The sequence below is a fragment of the Hippocampus zosterae genome, chromosome 18 (assembly GCF_025434085.1).
Source record: "Hippocampus zosterae strain Florida chromosome 18, ASM2543408v3, whole genome shotgun sequence".
In the NCBI taxonomy this organism is placed as follows: domain Eukaryota; kingdom Metazoa; phylum Chordata; class Actinopteri; order Syngnathiformes; family Syngnathidae; genus Hippocampus; species Hippocampus zosterae.
Genome location: NC_067468.1, coordinates 10,349,563 through 10,366,648, shown reverse-complemented (window position 1 = coordinate 10,366,648; position 17,086 = coordinate 10,349,563). Strand labels below are relative to the sequence as shown.

At 43.4% G+C, this 17,086-nt stretch overlaps 2 protein-coding genes and 1 long non-coding RNA gene across 6 annotated transcripts in view; 2 read left to right on the top strand and 1 right to left on the bottom strand.

The window, feature by feature from the left end:
- Positions 1 to 389: 389 nt before the first annotated feature.
- csgalnact1a (chondroitin sulfate N-acetylgalactosaminyltransferase 1a) lies at positions 390 to 16,228 on the bottom strand. Of its 3 annotated transcripts, XM_052050680.1 has the most exons (8): positions 16,116 to 16,228; positions 8,363 to 9,518; positions 7,099 to 7,315; positions 5,387 to 5,488; positions 3,281 to 3,459; positions 3,043 to 3,137; positions 2,832 to 2,913; positions 390 to 2,114 (listed from the first exon to the last, which is right to left on the bottom strand). In XM_052050680.1, the coding sequence occupies exons 2-8, from the start codon at positions 9,135 to 9,137 to the stop codon at positions 1,816 to 1,818; spliced, it is 1,749 nt and encodes a 582-aa protein (XP_051906640.1). In that variant the 5' UTR covers positions 9,138 to 9,518; positions 16,116 to 16,228; the 3' UTR covers positions 390 to 1,815. The 3 variants fall into 3 exon arrangements, with proteins under 3 accessions (XP_051906640.1, XP_051906639.1, XP_051906641.1); XM_052050679.1 differs by lacking the exon at positions 16,116 to 16,228 and having other exon boundaries at positions 8,363 to 9,655; XM_052050681.1 differs by lacking the exons at positions 3,043 to 3,137; positions 16,116 to 16,228 and having other exon boundaries at positions 1,853 to 2,114; positions 8,363 to 9,655.
- On the top strand, positions 4,501 to 5,669 carry LOC127591153 (uncharacterized). The gene is made up of 2 exons (XR_007959825.1): positions 4,501 to 5,082; positions 5,220 to 5,669. It is a non-coding gene; the product is annotated as an uncharacterized LOC127591153 (long non-coding RNA).
- Positions 9,650 to 17,086, top strand: part of amacr (alpha-methylacyl-CoA racemase) — a 35,587-nt gene continuing 28,150 nt past the window's right edge. The window contains exons 1-3 of one of the 2 annotated variants that reach the window (XM_052050804.1): positions 9,650 to 9,778; positions 13,118 to 13,176; positions 14,410 to 14,496. The gene's annotated coding sequence lies outside the window, so the exon portion shown is untranslated. Of the gene's footprint in view, positions 9,779 to 13,117; positions 13,287 to 14,409; positions 14,497 to 17,086 lie in introns of both variants that reach the window. The other variant, XM_052050803.1, reaches the window with a different exon arrangement.

The following is a 17,086-nucleotide window of genomic DNA, read 5'->3' as shown; positions in this document are numbered from 1 at the left end:
GCACTCATGGTAATTCTGTGTATGTTTTAAGTCTTGTACTGGAGGGTTGTATCATGTGCAAATGCTGGAACTGTGAAACTCGTACTAGAGTGTGTGCTATGCAAATAGCGGAACTATGTACTTTCCAACGTTTATCTCGCTTTGAATTTGACAGTAATTGAAGTCAGTTCTGCGCAGTTGTCGAATCAGTGTCGACATCTTGTGTTGAAGAGGGAGGGTTACAATTGCCACTGTCAAAGACACGTTGGTCGCTTTCTGGCAGTTTCCAATCAGAGATAGAAAAAGCTTATAATATGATATAAAAGTGTATGTATACATAATATGATTTGAGGAAAGTCATGGATTGATTGGGGAAAAAACCATTAAAAAGAAACAAAGACAACGATAAGAAATGAACAGATTCTGTATGTTTTTATTAAAGTTCAGTAATTCACATATACATTAACAAAAAAACTTGAAACTTCCATTGATAGTTGCAAGAATAACGTGAAAATTGTTCATATCTTTGGTCAAGTATTGCAATTGCATCACAGACATTGCAGTTGACGATTGGGCACTTTATTTATGCCCAACTTAATGAACGGAAGAATAAATATGACATGAAAGTAAAGTACAAGTGCATAGACAAAGACAAAAGATGCGTCAAATATTATATTTCATGTGCAGACAAAGTCACCGTTCGAAACAGGAGTTGAACAGCCTGATTCTCATTTTGAGCTTGACACCTCCCCACCCCCCAAAAAATTACAAGAGTTACATTAAATTTGAATACAGAAAATTTTGGACCACCAAAAGGCTAATTCAGGTACTTCTAAACAGTTTTTTAAGACATACTAGATGGAAAATTGACTTCGGCATAATAAAATTGACTTTTGCATAATATGATTGTATTACCTTTAAAGGCCGCACACCAGAAGGAGCAACAGAACATCAATGGGCACCGAAGGATGGAATCATAATACATAAACTTGGGGAAGATCCAGTGCCATTTTCAAGCCACAGCTCAAACACCCACACACACCCAAGGGCGTGAAGCTCCTGCTGTCACATCAAAGCCAATAGGTAAGCAGAGCTGCAATGAATGTTGCTGGATGCACTGAATAGGATGTTTCTCATAACCACTACATGTTGCATGTTTTTAAGACGCCTGAGAACTGCTTGAAATTATCTTTTTTTTTAAATGCCAGAATTCTTTAAGTCAGGGTCCCCCAAATATTTTGATTCTTTCACGTAATGCAAAAATACTAAAATCCATTAGGTTCAAGCATCATATGGATATATACTGTATATAAACCAGTTATGACTTTATATACAAATATGATTAATAAAATAGCTTAATGCTGAGCCTCAATTTGGGCAGCGTTGTTTGAGTCAACGTCGATATATTCGTAAAAGAATACAGATAATTACAATAGAACATGTAACAGCGAGTTTTCTTCCTTGAATGTTAAACTGTTGCTGCGGTTAAATAAAAGGAGAATTGTAATAATTGTACACTATTTACAACATATTACACATAAATACAGGTTGGGATGATTATATGATTATATATCACTTGTTGCCAAGTTATATACACAAAAGAAAGAAATGTCTTTTAAACATTTAATGCTTGAAGGTTGCGACACAATCATAAAAAATTAAAAATGGAATTAAAAAATATATTCATATCAAAGCAAAATAAAAACGTTTTTTACATCGTTAAAATATAATTATTTTTTTAAAAACTGCTGTTCACTTCCCCTCCTGTAGGCGTCTCTGCTTCCCCACAAATGAACAGAAACGTCGATTGTCCAGTCTTGCGCTACTTCGTTGATTTCATGTCTTTTTGGCGTTCTGTAGTAGTTGCTGCGTCTTCTGCTTGCGTAGGTGCGCGTCAATGTCTTTGCGGAAGAAGAGCATGCCCAGCTGGCCGTGCGACGCCTCGTTCATGGCCTTGGATTGCATACACATGCGGTACTGTTCGGGCGCCAGCTCGTCGGCGCAGTGCTTCTCATGCCACAGGTGGAAGAGGCCGCGCGACGGAGCCCGCACCACCAGAAGGTTGCTGCGCAGGTACTTGCGATACAAGTGTACGTCCTCGCCACCCCAGCCCTTGATGTCGATGTCGAAACCTCCTGCCGGGAAGACAAGAATGCGTTCATTCATAGTCGGGGGCAGTCTAAAAAATCGGTCAATGTAAAAAAGCTTAATGTTAGCAAATGTCAGGAAAGCTGCCCGTTCGCTATCAAAATTAACATCTCTACTCATGCCCACTTCAACCTTCGAAAAAAAATGAATTCTAAGCAGTTGCGATAGTACAGTATTTTGGATTTCTCCCATAGACGTACACTACAGAGCAGGGGTGTCAAACTCATTTTTGTCGCAGCCCACATTGTAGTTACCTTTTCCCTTGGAGGGCCGTAATGACTGAAACCATATAAAGAAGTCAAAAATAATGCTTTATTCAACTATTTAATTGACTGTAGTGAGGGGTTTGGCAACAAGAAAATTATTGCGATATCTCTCTCAAGTCAAAATGCTCATATTTTGTGCGGCTAAACAAAATAAAATAAGGCTTTCACCGCAGCCTGACTCCATTCATGAAGCTGAATAGATGCAAATTGATCTTGACGCAAGGCTAGCATTAGCATTATGCTAACCTAGGCGGTCGACAGTGCGATGCAGCGTCAAGAAATAAAACCTCACGTGTCCGGTAACCGAACAACAGACGTTCAAAATGTTCGCACGGCATGAACACCGAATCTGCACACTTGCCAGGAAGTCTTTTGTTTTTACCAGAGATGTCAGACATCCCGAAGGAGACAGTTGCCTGCGGACCCTTTGATCATTACCTATGTTGATGAAGTCCGAGCGGTACTGGCAGGTCATACCGAATCCGAAATCTCTCCAGAAGCCCGTGTCTTTCTTCATCACCTGAGAAGAAGTAAGCCATAAAGACCACAGGGGAGATACCTTTAAGGCCGTGACTCAAGCTTATTCCCCGGTGGCGTAAGAGGGATTTTTTTATTTTTATTTTTTTTTAACTTTATGGGTAGGTTTTACCAGCTGTTGCTCTACTGGCGGGATGTGTTCGGGACTGCCGTAAATCAGTTTGGGGTTGTACTGGCTGAATAACACCGGGTAGAAAACCTTTTTACCTGTAATGGGAGAAATGGAGAGTAAAAGCGTGACGCATGAAGACAGTGAGAAAGCAAATTTCAAATCGCAAAGGTTTATGATTTACCAAGGTAGTTCACAGATAAATATGTAGCTCTTAGACAAACGTGAACATAGAACTTACCGGACTGAGTGTTGAGTCTGCAAGATCCAAGGAAGTCGGCAGTGAAGTAGATATCTACATCGCAGAAGAAGAGCAGCACGTTGCCCCCCTTCCACGCTCGAGCCCCGACGTCCAGACCCCGACCTCGGGAGAACTCCTCATCCAGCTGCAGGAGAGTGTAGTTTTTGAAGTTGACCTCCCTGCAGGAGGTGATCGGAAACGAGTGGGCGGTTTAGAGAAGTTCTGATGGAAACATCAGCCTTCGTCATTGACACGGTTTTGGATTCTCCTTGGCAGCTATCTCGATTATGTTCGTTGGAATTCACTCACCGGTCACTCTGTACTTGACTAGCGTTCATATTGGATATTTTTTTTACTCTAGTTATTATTTGAAGGGCGACTTTTACCCAAGTCACATATATTCGAAACTAACCGTAATTTTAAGTAATCGTTTTAGCGAGGAATTTGAATAACAGCTCTGGGTCAAAACTCAAAAAGAGTTCCCACAGTTGACGCTGCAGCAGACGGGAATCTCACTCGAGGCGACGATGGCGAAATCGCTCAAATCGCTGGGGAAAGCGTCAACAGCTGTGACAGCTGTGATGTAGCCTCGGGGGGCCAAATCTCATTGATGCGGTGAGTGACTAACGCTGAGCTCACACAGAGAATGAGAGACGGACCCCCCACTTTTGTTGGGCCTCTGGTGAAACCGTGGAAATGGGTTCTAGGAACTGCGCTGCTCATGGCCATAAAAAGACAAAAATCTAGTGTCGTCTTCAGTCCAATTTGAGATCTTAATCCCTGTTTAAAACCCTAACTCAATCTTGAAAGCCAAACTTGGAGTATTACTTGGAACCCTTATTTGAAAATCTAACACCATCTTCTTGAGACCCTAATTTAAATCCCTATTTTTAAACCTTACTCACTCCACCCAAAAAAAAAATCTGGCTCAAAATTTTAACCTCGTCTTGAAACCATACGCTGAAATCCTGTTTGTGTTGTCGTTGTGTGTTCTGGCATGTGCCGACTTGCAGCCAGTACCTCTCCGTCACGGCGCATATTTGGGATAGCATAGTAGCTGGCACCCGTGGAGGAATCCTTTCATTGTCCCAAACTAAGACGGAAATTCAGATTGGTGTGACTGACAGTTTGTTATTCATTTTGGGAGCTTTGCGTGATCCCTTTGCTTCCTCGCAAGTCTTTTAAGAGCCTCGCAAGCCAATTCCACTTGAATAAGAAGACAGACAGCATAATAAATAAAAAGCTTGCGTGAAGATGATCCTTTCCAAGCTGTTTCTTCCATTTCCGTTCTGTGCCAGCAAACCCCAACTTGAAACTCTTAACCACTTTCAACCCCCAACCCTATCTCGACGCCCAATTTTCAAACCTTAATTTGAAACCCGGTAGATTACAGTACTTTATTCTAATTCAATGTGTGCAGCCTGCATCTTCGCTTAACTTCAGCTTTCATTCTTTCAATCATAAATCCCTTCCTCCGCCAGTCTCTTGAACATCCCTAGTCACTTTCATTTCCATCCTCTCCCTGGCAAGGAGACCAAGAAGAAACGCTTGGTGGCAGCGGACTTGAGGCCAAACATTTAAACCTATGAGGGATGCTGAACCACTTGCATCACCATAGCAACCAAAACCCCCTCGATTCAGTTAGAATGGGATCGCTTGATAGAGAGCTAGATAGCTACCTAGTAAGACAGCTTGAACAGAGCTAAATAGCTAGCTAAATAGCTAGCTACATAGGTATATAGCTAAATAGCTAGCTAAATAGCTTGCCATGTAGGTAGATCGCTAAATAGTTAGCTAAACAGGTAAGATAAGATATCTTTTATTCGTCCCACACTGGGGAAATTTACAGCCTCCAGCAGCAAGAATGTATGTAGAAAGAAGAAAGAGAACAAAAAAAACAACAAACATCTTTCAATTAAATGCAATATGAACACAAAAGGTAGGTAGTTAGATAGAGAGTTCAATAGGTAGATAGCTGGGGGCTGTCGTAGTGAACCAGTGTGTGCTCTGAGCCTATTTCCCAACGCACCCTAGACGGTGAGATAGCTAGCTATCGATCGATCGATACGTAGATGTGACAGATAGAATGCTGATTTCTTGACTCACCTGGATGTGTTCTCCAGAATGCGATGCACCTCGCTCACCTCCTCCTTCCCGAAATAGACCACCGTGAGGTGGACGCGGCCGTCCTGGCGCACGCAGACGTCCCTGGACACACGCGTGCATAACGACACAGATACACACAAACAAATGAGCAAAAATGAAAAATTTGAACTGTAGTGCGCTAACCAACAGGTCGCAGGATGTGATTTAAAACAAAATGGAAACCTAACCATGGCTGAAAACCCTCATGTGAAACTCGAAACCCTGACTTGAAACCGCAATTTAATACCTGAATTTTAGACAATACTCTCAAACCATAGCTCGAAATTGAATCCCTAAATTGAAACTCTTTGTGATTTTTGTTAAAAAACCTAATTTTGAGAACCGTAACACTGTCAAAACCACAGTAAAAAAAAAAAAACCTTAAAAGTTCAAATGTGGAAAAAAAATGTATTTCTCAAATTCATTGAATATGATTAAATTACATAAAAAAGAGAAACATTTTTATTCATCACCCTGAAGAGAATCATACGCAATGTGCTGTACAAATACCATTCAATAAAAACTGTCATAATGATACAGTGGTTAATTTATTTTTTAGAAAATAAAATAGTTCACTGTTTAATTGATGGTCATAAATAGATAAAGGCTTTTTATTGGCTTCTGTTGCTTTCTGGCACCAAACTGTTGAAAGCACCAAACTCTCGGGACAGTGCGGAAAATGATGTTTTAATAAAAATGTTAAATCACTGCAGGAAATTGTTTTAAAAAATGACATGAAGCTCTTCAACTATGTCCTCATCAACATACTTTAGCAGTACAAATAAGCGCATGTGATTGTGCTTATCAAACCAAGCAAATTGTCACAAATTCCAATCGGATTAGCTCAAATAGGCTTTGAAAAATGTCATGAATGATACGTTTGTTCAGGCCGCGACCAATGCTTTTTTTTTTGGTGAGCGACTCCTATCGCAACGCTGCCAACGTGATTGGAAAGGAAATTGATTTTCGGCAGAGGAGATAGGCGCCGGAAAAAAACCCTGCAATTATTATCGCTGCTAAATGCATATCTTAGCCGTGCGATTATTTGCTTACATGAACACACACACACACACACGCGCGCCCGTTCAAAATGAATGAGGCTAATTTGTTGGCTCAGTGGTTCTTTCCAGTCAGTAAGTGCCGTGCTGTGCCGCTGTAGATCAACTTTTGTGCCTCCCAGGAGGCATTTAAACAGGCTTGAACTAAGCAGGATTTACCAGGGAAAAAAAATAGCGATGAGCAACAACACCCGTTGCCATAAATCAGACACTTTCCAGGAGAGAAGGACATAACGGTGGGTTTTAATCCAGACAGACCACCAAACAGAATTAAGTATCTCAGCTTGATGACTGTTGGAGGAATATAATAAGTGCCCCTGACATGGAAAAAAACAACAACAACAACAAAAAAACGATCTGCTATGCAAAGGGGTACAAACGATTACTCACGATATAGCTGGAGAACACTATGCTAAAATGCTGTCGTTTAAATTAGCATTGGAGTTTCGCATATTAGCCCAGAGGTGCTCATTAGCAAATTAATCCCTTCTGTTGTCTGCCATCTTTGAATCTGTCCCAGTTTATGTTGGGATTTTATGCCTAGCAGCAACAAAATAATTAAGCGGCTATGTTAAATTAATTCCCTTGTTGGTTTAATCACTATCGGGCACTCACCTGAAGTTGTGCATGAATTGCTTGAACTTGTCGGTTCGTCGGGACAGCGGCACCACGATGTTGATGAGCACGTCGGCCGTGTCCACCCGCTCGCTCTTCACCTTCATCAGCGGTCCAAAGGGCCGGAAGAGCACCAGGCGGCGGAATTCCCGACTGGAATCGCCGTGGAAGGTCAGCTCGTACACTGTCCCTTTGTCCTTCTCTGTGCGCGTGATGCCTGATATGCGCGGGGAAAGCAAACACACAATTGACACAGTGAATTGAAAAAAATATGAATGACCTCAGCATTTCTATTCACTGAAACGTTTAAAGTACCGTATATCCATGCTAACACGAAACAAACGCCACCCCAACACATGCTAGGCTATTTGGCACCCATGCTAATTCTGTGTTGTTTTGTGGGCCTTACGTCAGCTTGTTTTTAAACAACTTGTAAATTACCACACTTGACTTGCAAATTAAAGCCGAGGTCAACACTGGGGGGGGGGGGTCGGGGGGGATAAATAAACCAAACAGGAACAGCGACTACAGATGAAGTAAAATAGCCGGGAAGAAAAGGCGCTAATGAACTGGAACGCGCTCTTCAAAGAGCTAAGATGCAGTCTGATAACCACCCAAAACTCATCGGCTTCCTGCATCGCAGGGCTTAATTTCCCTGCGGGGATGTTGCGATAAGCTTTCATTTAAAAAAAATAATAATAATTTGTGCAATCAGTATCCCGAAGTCAAAAGAAAGGTGGATAAATGTTGCTATTACGGCTCCGAAAAGCTAATTTAGCTAAATCTGTGAAAGGGGCTTTTGACAGCGACAAATGCTTTCGACACCTCTCTTACACAGCTAAAATTTGGCAGGCCAACTTGTCCCCTCCCCCATTCTACACCCCCACCCGCATCCCCATCCCACTCATACAGAAGAGTAAAAATGCCCGATTTTATAGGCAAAAAGGGGCTGGCGATCTTCCAAAGATAGACTAGACGTGAGATGCTCCCACTTGTGAGTGAGGAACAGCTGCGTCCATTTCCTGTCGTTGTGGTCAAAGCAGGACAGCTCACTAGGATATCCTGATGAACAACAACAACACATCCACATGCACACACTTGTTCCTGACTTTCCAAGTAATCACACACAACAACATGCATCTTTTTTCTTTTTAAAGTTCTCTCAGTTAGCTACCAAGCAGGTTCCAGCGTATTGAGCAGAATCAAATTCTACCTCAATATCACTCACAAACAAGAGCTCCAGTGTCTTTTCTCGTGTTCTCACCTTCTATAAAGTCAGACGGCGAGTAGACTTTGCTACTTTTGCCATCCAGCTGGCCAGGCGGTGTGTTGAGGCTATGCAGGGCGAATTCCAGCACCTCCCCAAGATCGTCCCGCTTATCCCTCCTCACGGGTTTCTCCTCGGGGTGACGCGTTAGGCCCATCTCCAGCTGGTAGACTTTGTGCAGGGTGAAGCTCTCAAAGGGCACCAGCGCGTACTCGCTAGGTAGCCTGACCCCGCCCGTCACCTCGGCTTTGGAGAGCTGGCTCCTCAGGAAGTCCTGGAGGTCCGCCTGCTGGCTTTTGGCTCCGGGCGCATCCCCGAGGTCGCCCGCCTGCGATCCGCGCCCCTCTGCCGGGCCCCCAGCGGTGGCCCTCTTCAGGCTGTCCTGCACACCTTTGAGCTGCTGGCTCCGCTCCTGCAACGCCTCTTTGAGCTGAGCTATCTGTTTCTTCAGGGAGGTGATGTGCAGCCGGTGTTGCTCTTCGCGCTCCTGCAGTAGCGCCTGGTAGGAATGGACCACCGGTGGTCGCCCGCTTTGGGCAGCTCGCCCAGTTCCAGCCATGCCTGCCGCCACCCCGGGCCTTGTACCACCCAGGCTGACCTGATTGGAACCGGCGTGCGGTAAGGCGCGACTGAGCGGCGGGTTGTCCGAGTGCAGGGGACTGCAGGTCATCACGTAGAGGAGTGACAAGGAGCAACACAGAAGGACTAGCACAGCACCCATGCGGGACACCCAGGCCAGGAGTCCACGCCGCAACATGGCTCCGTCTCGCATCAAAATCAGTCGCCTCTCCCGTTCAAACTGCCGTCCGGAACGATCACGTAACCTCACACACAACGATAAGCGTCCGATTAGGTTCCATGGCCGTGCCACTTATCAGTGTGAGGTCACTTCATGGCACCGTCGCTTGACATCGGCTTCGGTCCTCGGCAAAGTCAATAAATGAAGCTAGAATGTTCGTGAGAAAGCATTTTTTCCCCACTCTGTTAGTCCACTTAGCGCCATGGTCTGCTGGAAGACCGAGACGCCGTTACATCATTTATTACGCGAGGTGACTCATGTGCACTGCCCTTTTCCTCCACTGAGATGATTCAGGGAACGTCTGGTGATCCCCGGGGATAGCGCAGCCGCCGCCGCTGTCGTCGTCTCCGGATGCTGTGAGAATGGAGAAAAGACGGTCAGAAAAGTCTTTTCACTCCTTGGAAGCAGCAGATCTGTGCATGTGGCGCATGCGGCGGTGACATCACCGAACACACAAAATAACCGTTTCGTATTCTCTCCCGCAGCAAAGTTGTGTCAAATGAGGAGAGCACACTGGGCACACTCTTTGACATGAAAGTTTTCTCGCAACCAGACCAAAGTATTCCCCGCCAGTGCGCCGGATGGCGGAGAAAAATGTCACATGAGTGAGAGAAGTAAGTGGGTCAGTTACACAAAAGTACACTTTATCTCCGACTTTTAAGACACAATGGCTCTTTTCACAAGAATTGGAGTATCCACCTCTTTGTGCTTTTTCCATGTTTTTTCTAACAGGCGGCATTTGAATTATTCAATATTGGATGGATGCCCGTGTAGAAAACCAATTAAGAGCCCTTTCAAGCATTTTTGATGGGTATAACGCCACACGGAAAAGCAGTTGACCTACTTTGCAATAGATCATCAAAACAGAAGAAATAACGAATACATTTAGGAAGCCAGGCATTTTTTTAACCCTTTCATGCACCCTGTAACTCGATTACATGATAATCTGTCCACTGTCGTAACCGCTGTCCCCGAAAGGGTTAAAAATACTCATACAGAATGAATCCCTGAACCATAAACCAATGACGGCGCTTCACGTTATTTTTTAAAAAAAAAGCCCCAAACCCAAAAAGGTAAATAATGTGGAATCATCATGTGATCACAAACCAATATAGCTATGAATTAAAGATAGAGAAACCCATGAAGTGAGTGGGAATATACATTTTGGAGAGTGTGGGGGGGGGGGGTGATTGACAGCTTGTTTGAGTTACTGTACATATCTTTCAATGTATCTCTGTGCATGGCACTCGGCCTCGACGCGCCCGACACACAGTCGCCCCTTTGACAGTGCCGCCCTGTGAAAGCATTAGTCTATGGTGCGAGTGAATACTGGACTGTGCTCCGGCAAGGCGCCTCTCCTGTTAGACCTCCGCTGAATACTTGGGAGAATGTTTGAGGAGTGGGTAGGGGGGGGGGCTGGACTTTAGGAAATGCGGTGCGGCAGGAATTGTCTGCTGCCGTGTATCAGCCTTTAAATTGCAAACATTTTATTTTTAACCCTTTCATGTACCCTGTAACCTGATTACATGATAAGATGTCCACAGTAGTAAGCGCTGTCCCTGAGAGCAATCATCACTTGTCTACTGAGTGTAACCAGTCATTTTTATTTTTTTGCGCCAATGGAGTAAATATGATTGAGCCGAAGCAAAAACTGCCCGTTTTTTTTTTTTATTGTGTTGCGTTATATTATTTTGTTATTTTATGTTGACTGTTTGTGTTTTGTTTATGTAAAGAAACCTGTCTTGGGACCACGGCTGAAAACTAGCATTTATGCTAGGTCCGGCACATTTTTGTGTTGATTAATGTGCACTGTCCCAATAAAATAAATAAAAAGCACAATTTGTAACATTAGTGGCTCAGGCTCTACTCAGCTTGGGTTGGAGAGGTGTCACATAAAAAAATGTTGCGACCCAAAGCTGCGAAAACCACGCAGGACGGCAATGGGAAAACGGTACGTTGCGCTAATGTTAGCATGTGTGTCTGTTTTGGTCATTTTTAGTCGCTCAGATGTGGCAAACAGCAGTGGTTTCAAGTCCTCAAAACTGCCCCCCGAAAAATAAACAATTTAATATCTTGAGTACATTTTAAAACTGTCTTTTTGAAGTAAAAATTTCAGCAACGGTGTAACCAAAACAGAAATACAAAGTCAACGCGTCACACACAGGGTTTCATTTTCTCCCAAGATGAGACTGCTGGTCTGTAAAAAAATATTGATTCATGCGAAACCCGGTCCGAGTTGCAAAAAAAGGTTGGGGACTGCTGAGCAACACGGTGCAACGCATATTTCAGTTAAACTACTACAGGAGTGTGTTTGATAATCACATCACTTCCTATATGGCACCATGCTTTCTGATTTTGAAGGTTCTCGTAACCAAACTTGATGTTTTCACTCTCAGGATCACTGCTCGGTTTGTGTACGTAAACTCACGAAAGCGTCCTTTTGAAAAATCAAGGCCTTGAGTCGCTCGAGCAAAGTATTGGTCACCTGGTGCACATTTCCAGGCAAAAGCCAGGCACTCCCCAGGGGGGAATGAATAAGCTGATTCAGCCCAGGTTACTTGAGAACGCATGGCTGCTACTACCACACACACATGCTCACTCAACAGGACTCAATCATTGCATTTCAATTTTATTGCTGGTGCAAAAGCACGCCGTCGTGTCGCTGCTTGCGTTTCTCCAATCAGCCAATACAGTATTCAAGTTTTGCGTGATACTGTGCAAGAGAGGTATTCATCAAATACTGCTATCCATGAGATAGATTTGACTCTTATTGCTCTGGCAAAATATTGTTAGCAAGTTACTCTGCAAATTGCGTAAAGGGGACATAGAGAAATTTACTTTATTCATTTTTTAAGGCTTTTGAACAAATAGTTGGGGTTCTGAAATGACTGCTTGAATGTGAAATTAAACAACCAAATATTTTGTCATCAGCCTATTTCTGAAACTTTCCTCTGTTGAGCTAATCTGTGTGAAGATTCAAAGCCACTTTCAAGGCTGTCCAACACACCATCGTACAGAAACGGGCACATCTGCCACGGGTGCAACTATCATGTCAAAGCCACACGGTAAGCGGAGCTGCAATGTTTCGCGTTTAGTGACTTGTGTGTCACACTGTGACTTGTCATTGTGGAGGAGTAAAGTCGATTCGTCGGCTAATTATGACTGTGTGAAATAAAGTTAGCATTCCCCCCCCCAAAAAAAAAAATTCCAACCAATATGCATGTGGAAAAATATACAAGCGCGTTTTCAATCGCTATTTGCCAACTTTTCACCTGGTCCGAAATAGCGAACCATGTGATCCCAAGTGCACAGAATGTTAACGTGTTCCAAATATAAGTGCTACTTGTATCTCCAAACAAGCATAAATTCAACGCATCCTGGTGGGATGCTATAAAAGCCACATGTAAACACAGCGGGGAGCTCGTTTACAAGCAGGCAAACTCGCCATTTTCCGTACGCTGCGAAAAAGAAAAACGCCGCATGACAGCAGTCCCTCCCGTCAGTTCATCTTTCATCCTCATAAATTGAGATGACTTAAAGCGCCTCAGACACGGCTGCAATCTCCTTCAAACCTCCCCAAATCACTTCCTCTCCCACTTACTGCTGCAACGTCCTGCCCACGTTGAACGTAGCTCCGTTGAAACGCATTTTCACACACAGTGAAAAATTGCTGCATCTGAGCTTTAAGAGTGGATCCAGTCTCTATAAAAAAAACTAAACGGACAACTGAAAGAATTACTCACATTTGTATGTTTAAATACAAATGTATTGGGAGGGGAGAACATCGCGGTCGGAATCGAACCCTGCACCTCTGCACTGTGAGGCCGACATGTGAACCAGTTGTTCACCATGCCGCCACATTAACACACATCCATGTAATATATTCCTACTCACATGTCTGAAAAATGTGTGAATAATGTCATGATCCTGATCCTGTTCTTATGTGTCTCCAGCAGGTGGCGGTGGAGTGCCTTTCCTCCAGCGTGCACACCTGCTGCTCATGTGTTCATCAGTAAGTCAGTAAGTATTTAAAGACTGCAGAGATCTCTCGTCTCTTGTTGGACTTTGTTGCTATTGGCTCAAGTGTTGTTTGCTAGCCCTCTTGATCTAGTCTCCCGCTTTGTAAGTATTTGTGTTTTGATGTTGTTCATGTTTTGGTGAAATTGGACGTTAAGTTGTTTCGTTTGGATTCTAGGTGTTACTTGCCTTGCCTTTTTGCAAGCGTTTTTTTTTTTGTTTTGTTTTTTTGTTAAAGTATCGTTTTCCTGTTTCTTTTGACCAGCGATTTTGGTTTATACTTTGTCGGTGCGTTTTTCTATGAAATAAATATTTTTGTTCGGAGTTTTGTTTGAGTCTACGTAGGTGGGATCCAATCGGTATTCAGTTTGTTCCCAAACTGTGTCAAATAAAGGGCAACTGCGCTTTCTTTTTCTGCTCTCTATATATTAACGCATATCTATATCTCCTTGTGTGTACTACACTGCCCCTAGAGGCCAAGACATACACAGCATGTACCATTTTTAAATGCTATATCAATATATTTTCCGTTTTTTTTTTCCTTTTAAGTTACTGCATATTTCAAGGTGACGTTTGGTTGCTAATAAAATATGAGATAAGATGGAGAAGAAAGAATGAACGTGTGCTTGACAGTCACACCCCCGCAGCAGAATTCACATGCGACCCCCAGGTTCACAGGCATTCAACCTTTAAACCTCAGACAACCTCGCGCCCCCTTTTTTTCCTGAGTCACACGATGAGGCCCATGTCTGCCTTCAAACATTTCCTGTCACTCTCAAGCTCCAGATAAGATAGTGAGGCTCTTAGAATGCCCCCCCCCCCATAGCGTTGGTGAGGTGCCGTGTGACATTGAATGTGAGAGCAGTGGCCGACAGCAGCTTTTGTGCAGCGTTGCATTTACGCTTCCGTCATCCAGGTCAGGAGTACTTCATTGGTGCCCTTTTATTTATTTAGCGTTCTTATTTTTACACTTGTATTACATTGAGGAATGTCAAATGAGCAATGGGAGACGAGCCACTTGTGCTGCGAGCGTCGTCTGCCCTCACTCCCTTGCTTCCTTGGATTAAGTATCACACGGACAGACCTCAGCCGGGGGTGTAAGGAGAGGATGATGAGCACAAAAGGTGCCGTATTAAGTGATGAAGAGGAGGATTGGATGATGATGGGGAGAAAGATGGGAAATGGGAAAAAAAGGCGTTCTTTGATGTGATGTGCTCTGTCCCCTCAGGTGCTGCACCAACCCCCCCAACCCCTGCTCATTAGGGGGCCCACTTTGGCTCGGAAACTTCCTGTCAACGGGCCATCTGGATGGAAGGTTCTTAATACACGCACAAACTGACAAAACTCACAGAAACGCATAAAAAGACTTAAGATGTGCACACGCAAACAAAAACGTACACAAGCGTGCCGCGCACACAAACACGGGCTCGTATCCGTACGAGGGCTGGAACGATTAATCAAATTCAAATTGACGTTGCAAGGTAGTAGAATGCAATTTTTAAAGCAAGCGGTGGGATGCCAAAGTGTTAGGCGAGTCAAACAAGTAAGTGTCTTGCCTGTAAGTGGGTCCACCACTTCCTGAAAGAGTTGCATTATTTCGCAGCTACATTGCACCAGATGAAATGTGAACGGCCCCCCTACTGAGCGGGAAATGGGCCGTTGCGCCAGCGGTAGATGTTGTAGATGGAGATAAGATGGCAGGAGGAGATTGTCAATTGGTCATCAGCAATTGTAATCACAGATGGCTTTTGTGTGCCTCAATGTATTTTTGACCCAGATTTTTTTTAAAATTGCTTTTAAACCTCAAAAAAATATTCGATACACGTTTTCAAGGATAAAATGGGGAGCAAATCAGATTGCATGGTCTGTGTACATGCATGTGCTTTCAGAAGGCGGGGCTTAGTGGGGGCGGCGGATGAGTGATGTGGTCAACAGCAGCTTCCGCTTGGGTGTGCTCATTTTTTTCAGTTAATATTTTATCGAATATGCCATCAATTAAGTAGTATTGAAAAAAAATTGCAATAAACAATATCAAAACAAACGTATTATTTTTGTTCACTTGGGGCCGCCATCCTCACATTCTACACTGGAGTATCTGTTACTTTGAATGTATGTGGCTTTAAAAGACAAGGCACGGTAAGTGATGTGGGGGTTCATGAGAATTCAGGCTGAAATTTAGGCAACAAGATGGCTACAGTAGATACTTCATTTTCACCGTAGAGAACTTCATTCATCCAATAAGGTAAATTAACTTGACGCAGAAAGTACACAAATACAAAGGCAGCAATCCAACAACACATTTTTGTATTGCGAGGGGGCAGGTTACACTGTCATGCGATCTGTGAAACGCAAATGCCACCTGACTAAAACACATAATATGTGGATCTCAAATGGGGCAATTTTTCGCACTGAACCAGTGGTGCCTTTCTCTGTTTGCCTCTTGTTGAAAGTCAAGTGAGCTCCGAGCAGCCTCCAATACCATAATCTCCATTTTCCGAAAATTACACCAGCTGGCTTCAAATACAGTCTGTATTGATTGCTTGTTGGTGATGGAATGTGCTAATTAGGATTAGAACAATTTTCCTGGTATATAAAAAAAAAAAGCCTCACGGTGCTGAATGTGAGGGATGGAGACAAACAACTATGTAGAAGTCGAACAAGCACATTGGGTGCGCTTATTATTATTATTTTATTGCCTGATATCTCAGGGTAGTGTCCCTCTTTTCGATTTTATCAAAATGTCATATGAGTGAATAATAAATCATCCTGATCACACATACCATTGAACCATTGCATAAAAAAAGTTAGCATAGTTATGGTAATAAAAATCCTCAAGTTAGTCAACTAAAACAAAATAGATCACATGAGTCCTGATTATCACAAAATGCAATGCAATGGAAGGGAAAATGTGACTCATTCGTCCGGAGATCTTACCCGTCGCGGTGATTGGCCCACTCCTGTCCGGATGGAGGTGATGTCTCATCGGGGTGGAACGGTCTAGTCCTGCCGAAGCCTCTGCCGGTTTTGCGCTGACACCAGGTGCCGGCAGCAGTGTGTCTGTAAACGCGCGTTGGTTGGCACCGCCTTGCCTAATCAAGTCGGCAAACACTGGAAACAACGTGCATGTTGCCTTCAAAGTAAAAGCGCGGACCACGGCGTGATCATGGCGTTGAAATGACAATTTCGTCCATTCTAACTGTATTCTTTTAATTCTCCCGTTATATCTAATGTTCAGTAATCGCTAAATAAATAAGGGGAAAAGGAACGTACGAGAGCTAACTTCAATATTTTTTTTTGACCGTGTTAGTTTCCTCGTGGTTGATTTGTTGTGAAGGAGTACACAGAAGTATGCGGCAGTGTGGTGCAATTGACAGCCTCCATGCAGGTTTCTTGCCCCCGCTCTTCTTCCATGCCCTCACTCAAATAAAGACATCCTTGTTAGTACTGTACCTTCAAGACGCTGTTGGGAGTATCAGGAAACACTACTGCCTTTCATGATAGTCGATGACTGACTGCAAACGTCTACATAAAGATCCACCTTCATCTGAAATTACGTGCACAATTTAGTCCCGGTCCGAATATTGTTGTCTTGGCCGAGATTTTGTGTTCGACTTAGTGCCAGATCATTATTGATACGACTTTTCTAAATATTTGCATCTGTAAAGGTGAAGTGAAGATTAAGGAGAAAGTGGGATTGATTTCAAATGATATCACAGCTACACTTATTGACAATTGGGACCATTAAAATTGAATAGTCCATTGTGTGCGTGTGTGTGGAGGGGGGGGGGGGGGGGTAATTGAAATTATTATGAAGGATTAGGTGTTTTGGATCTGTTTTTAAGGGGATGGATTACAACTAAAACGATAATTGCTTAAATCATCTCTTCATGAATCAGTTTTTGCGA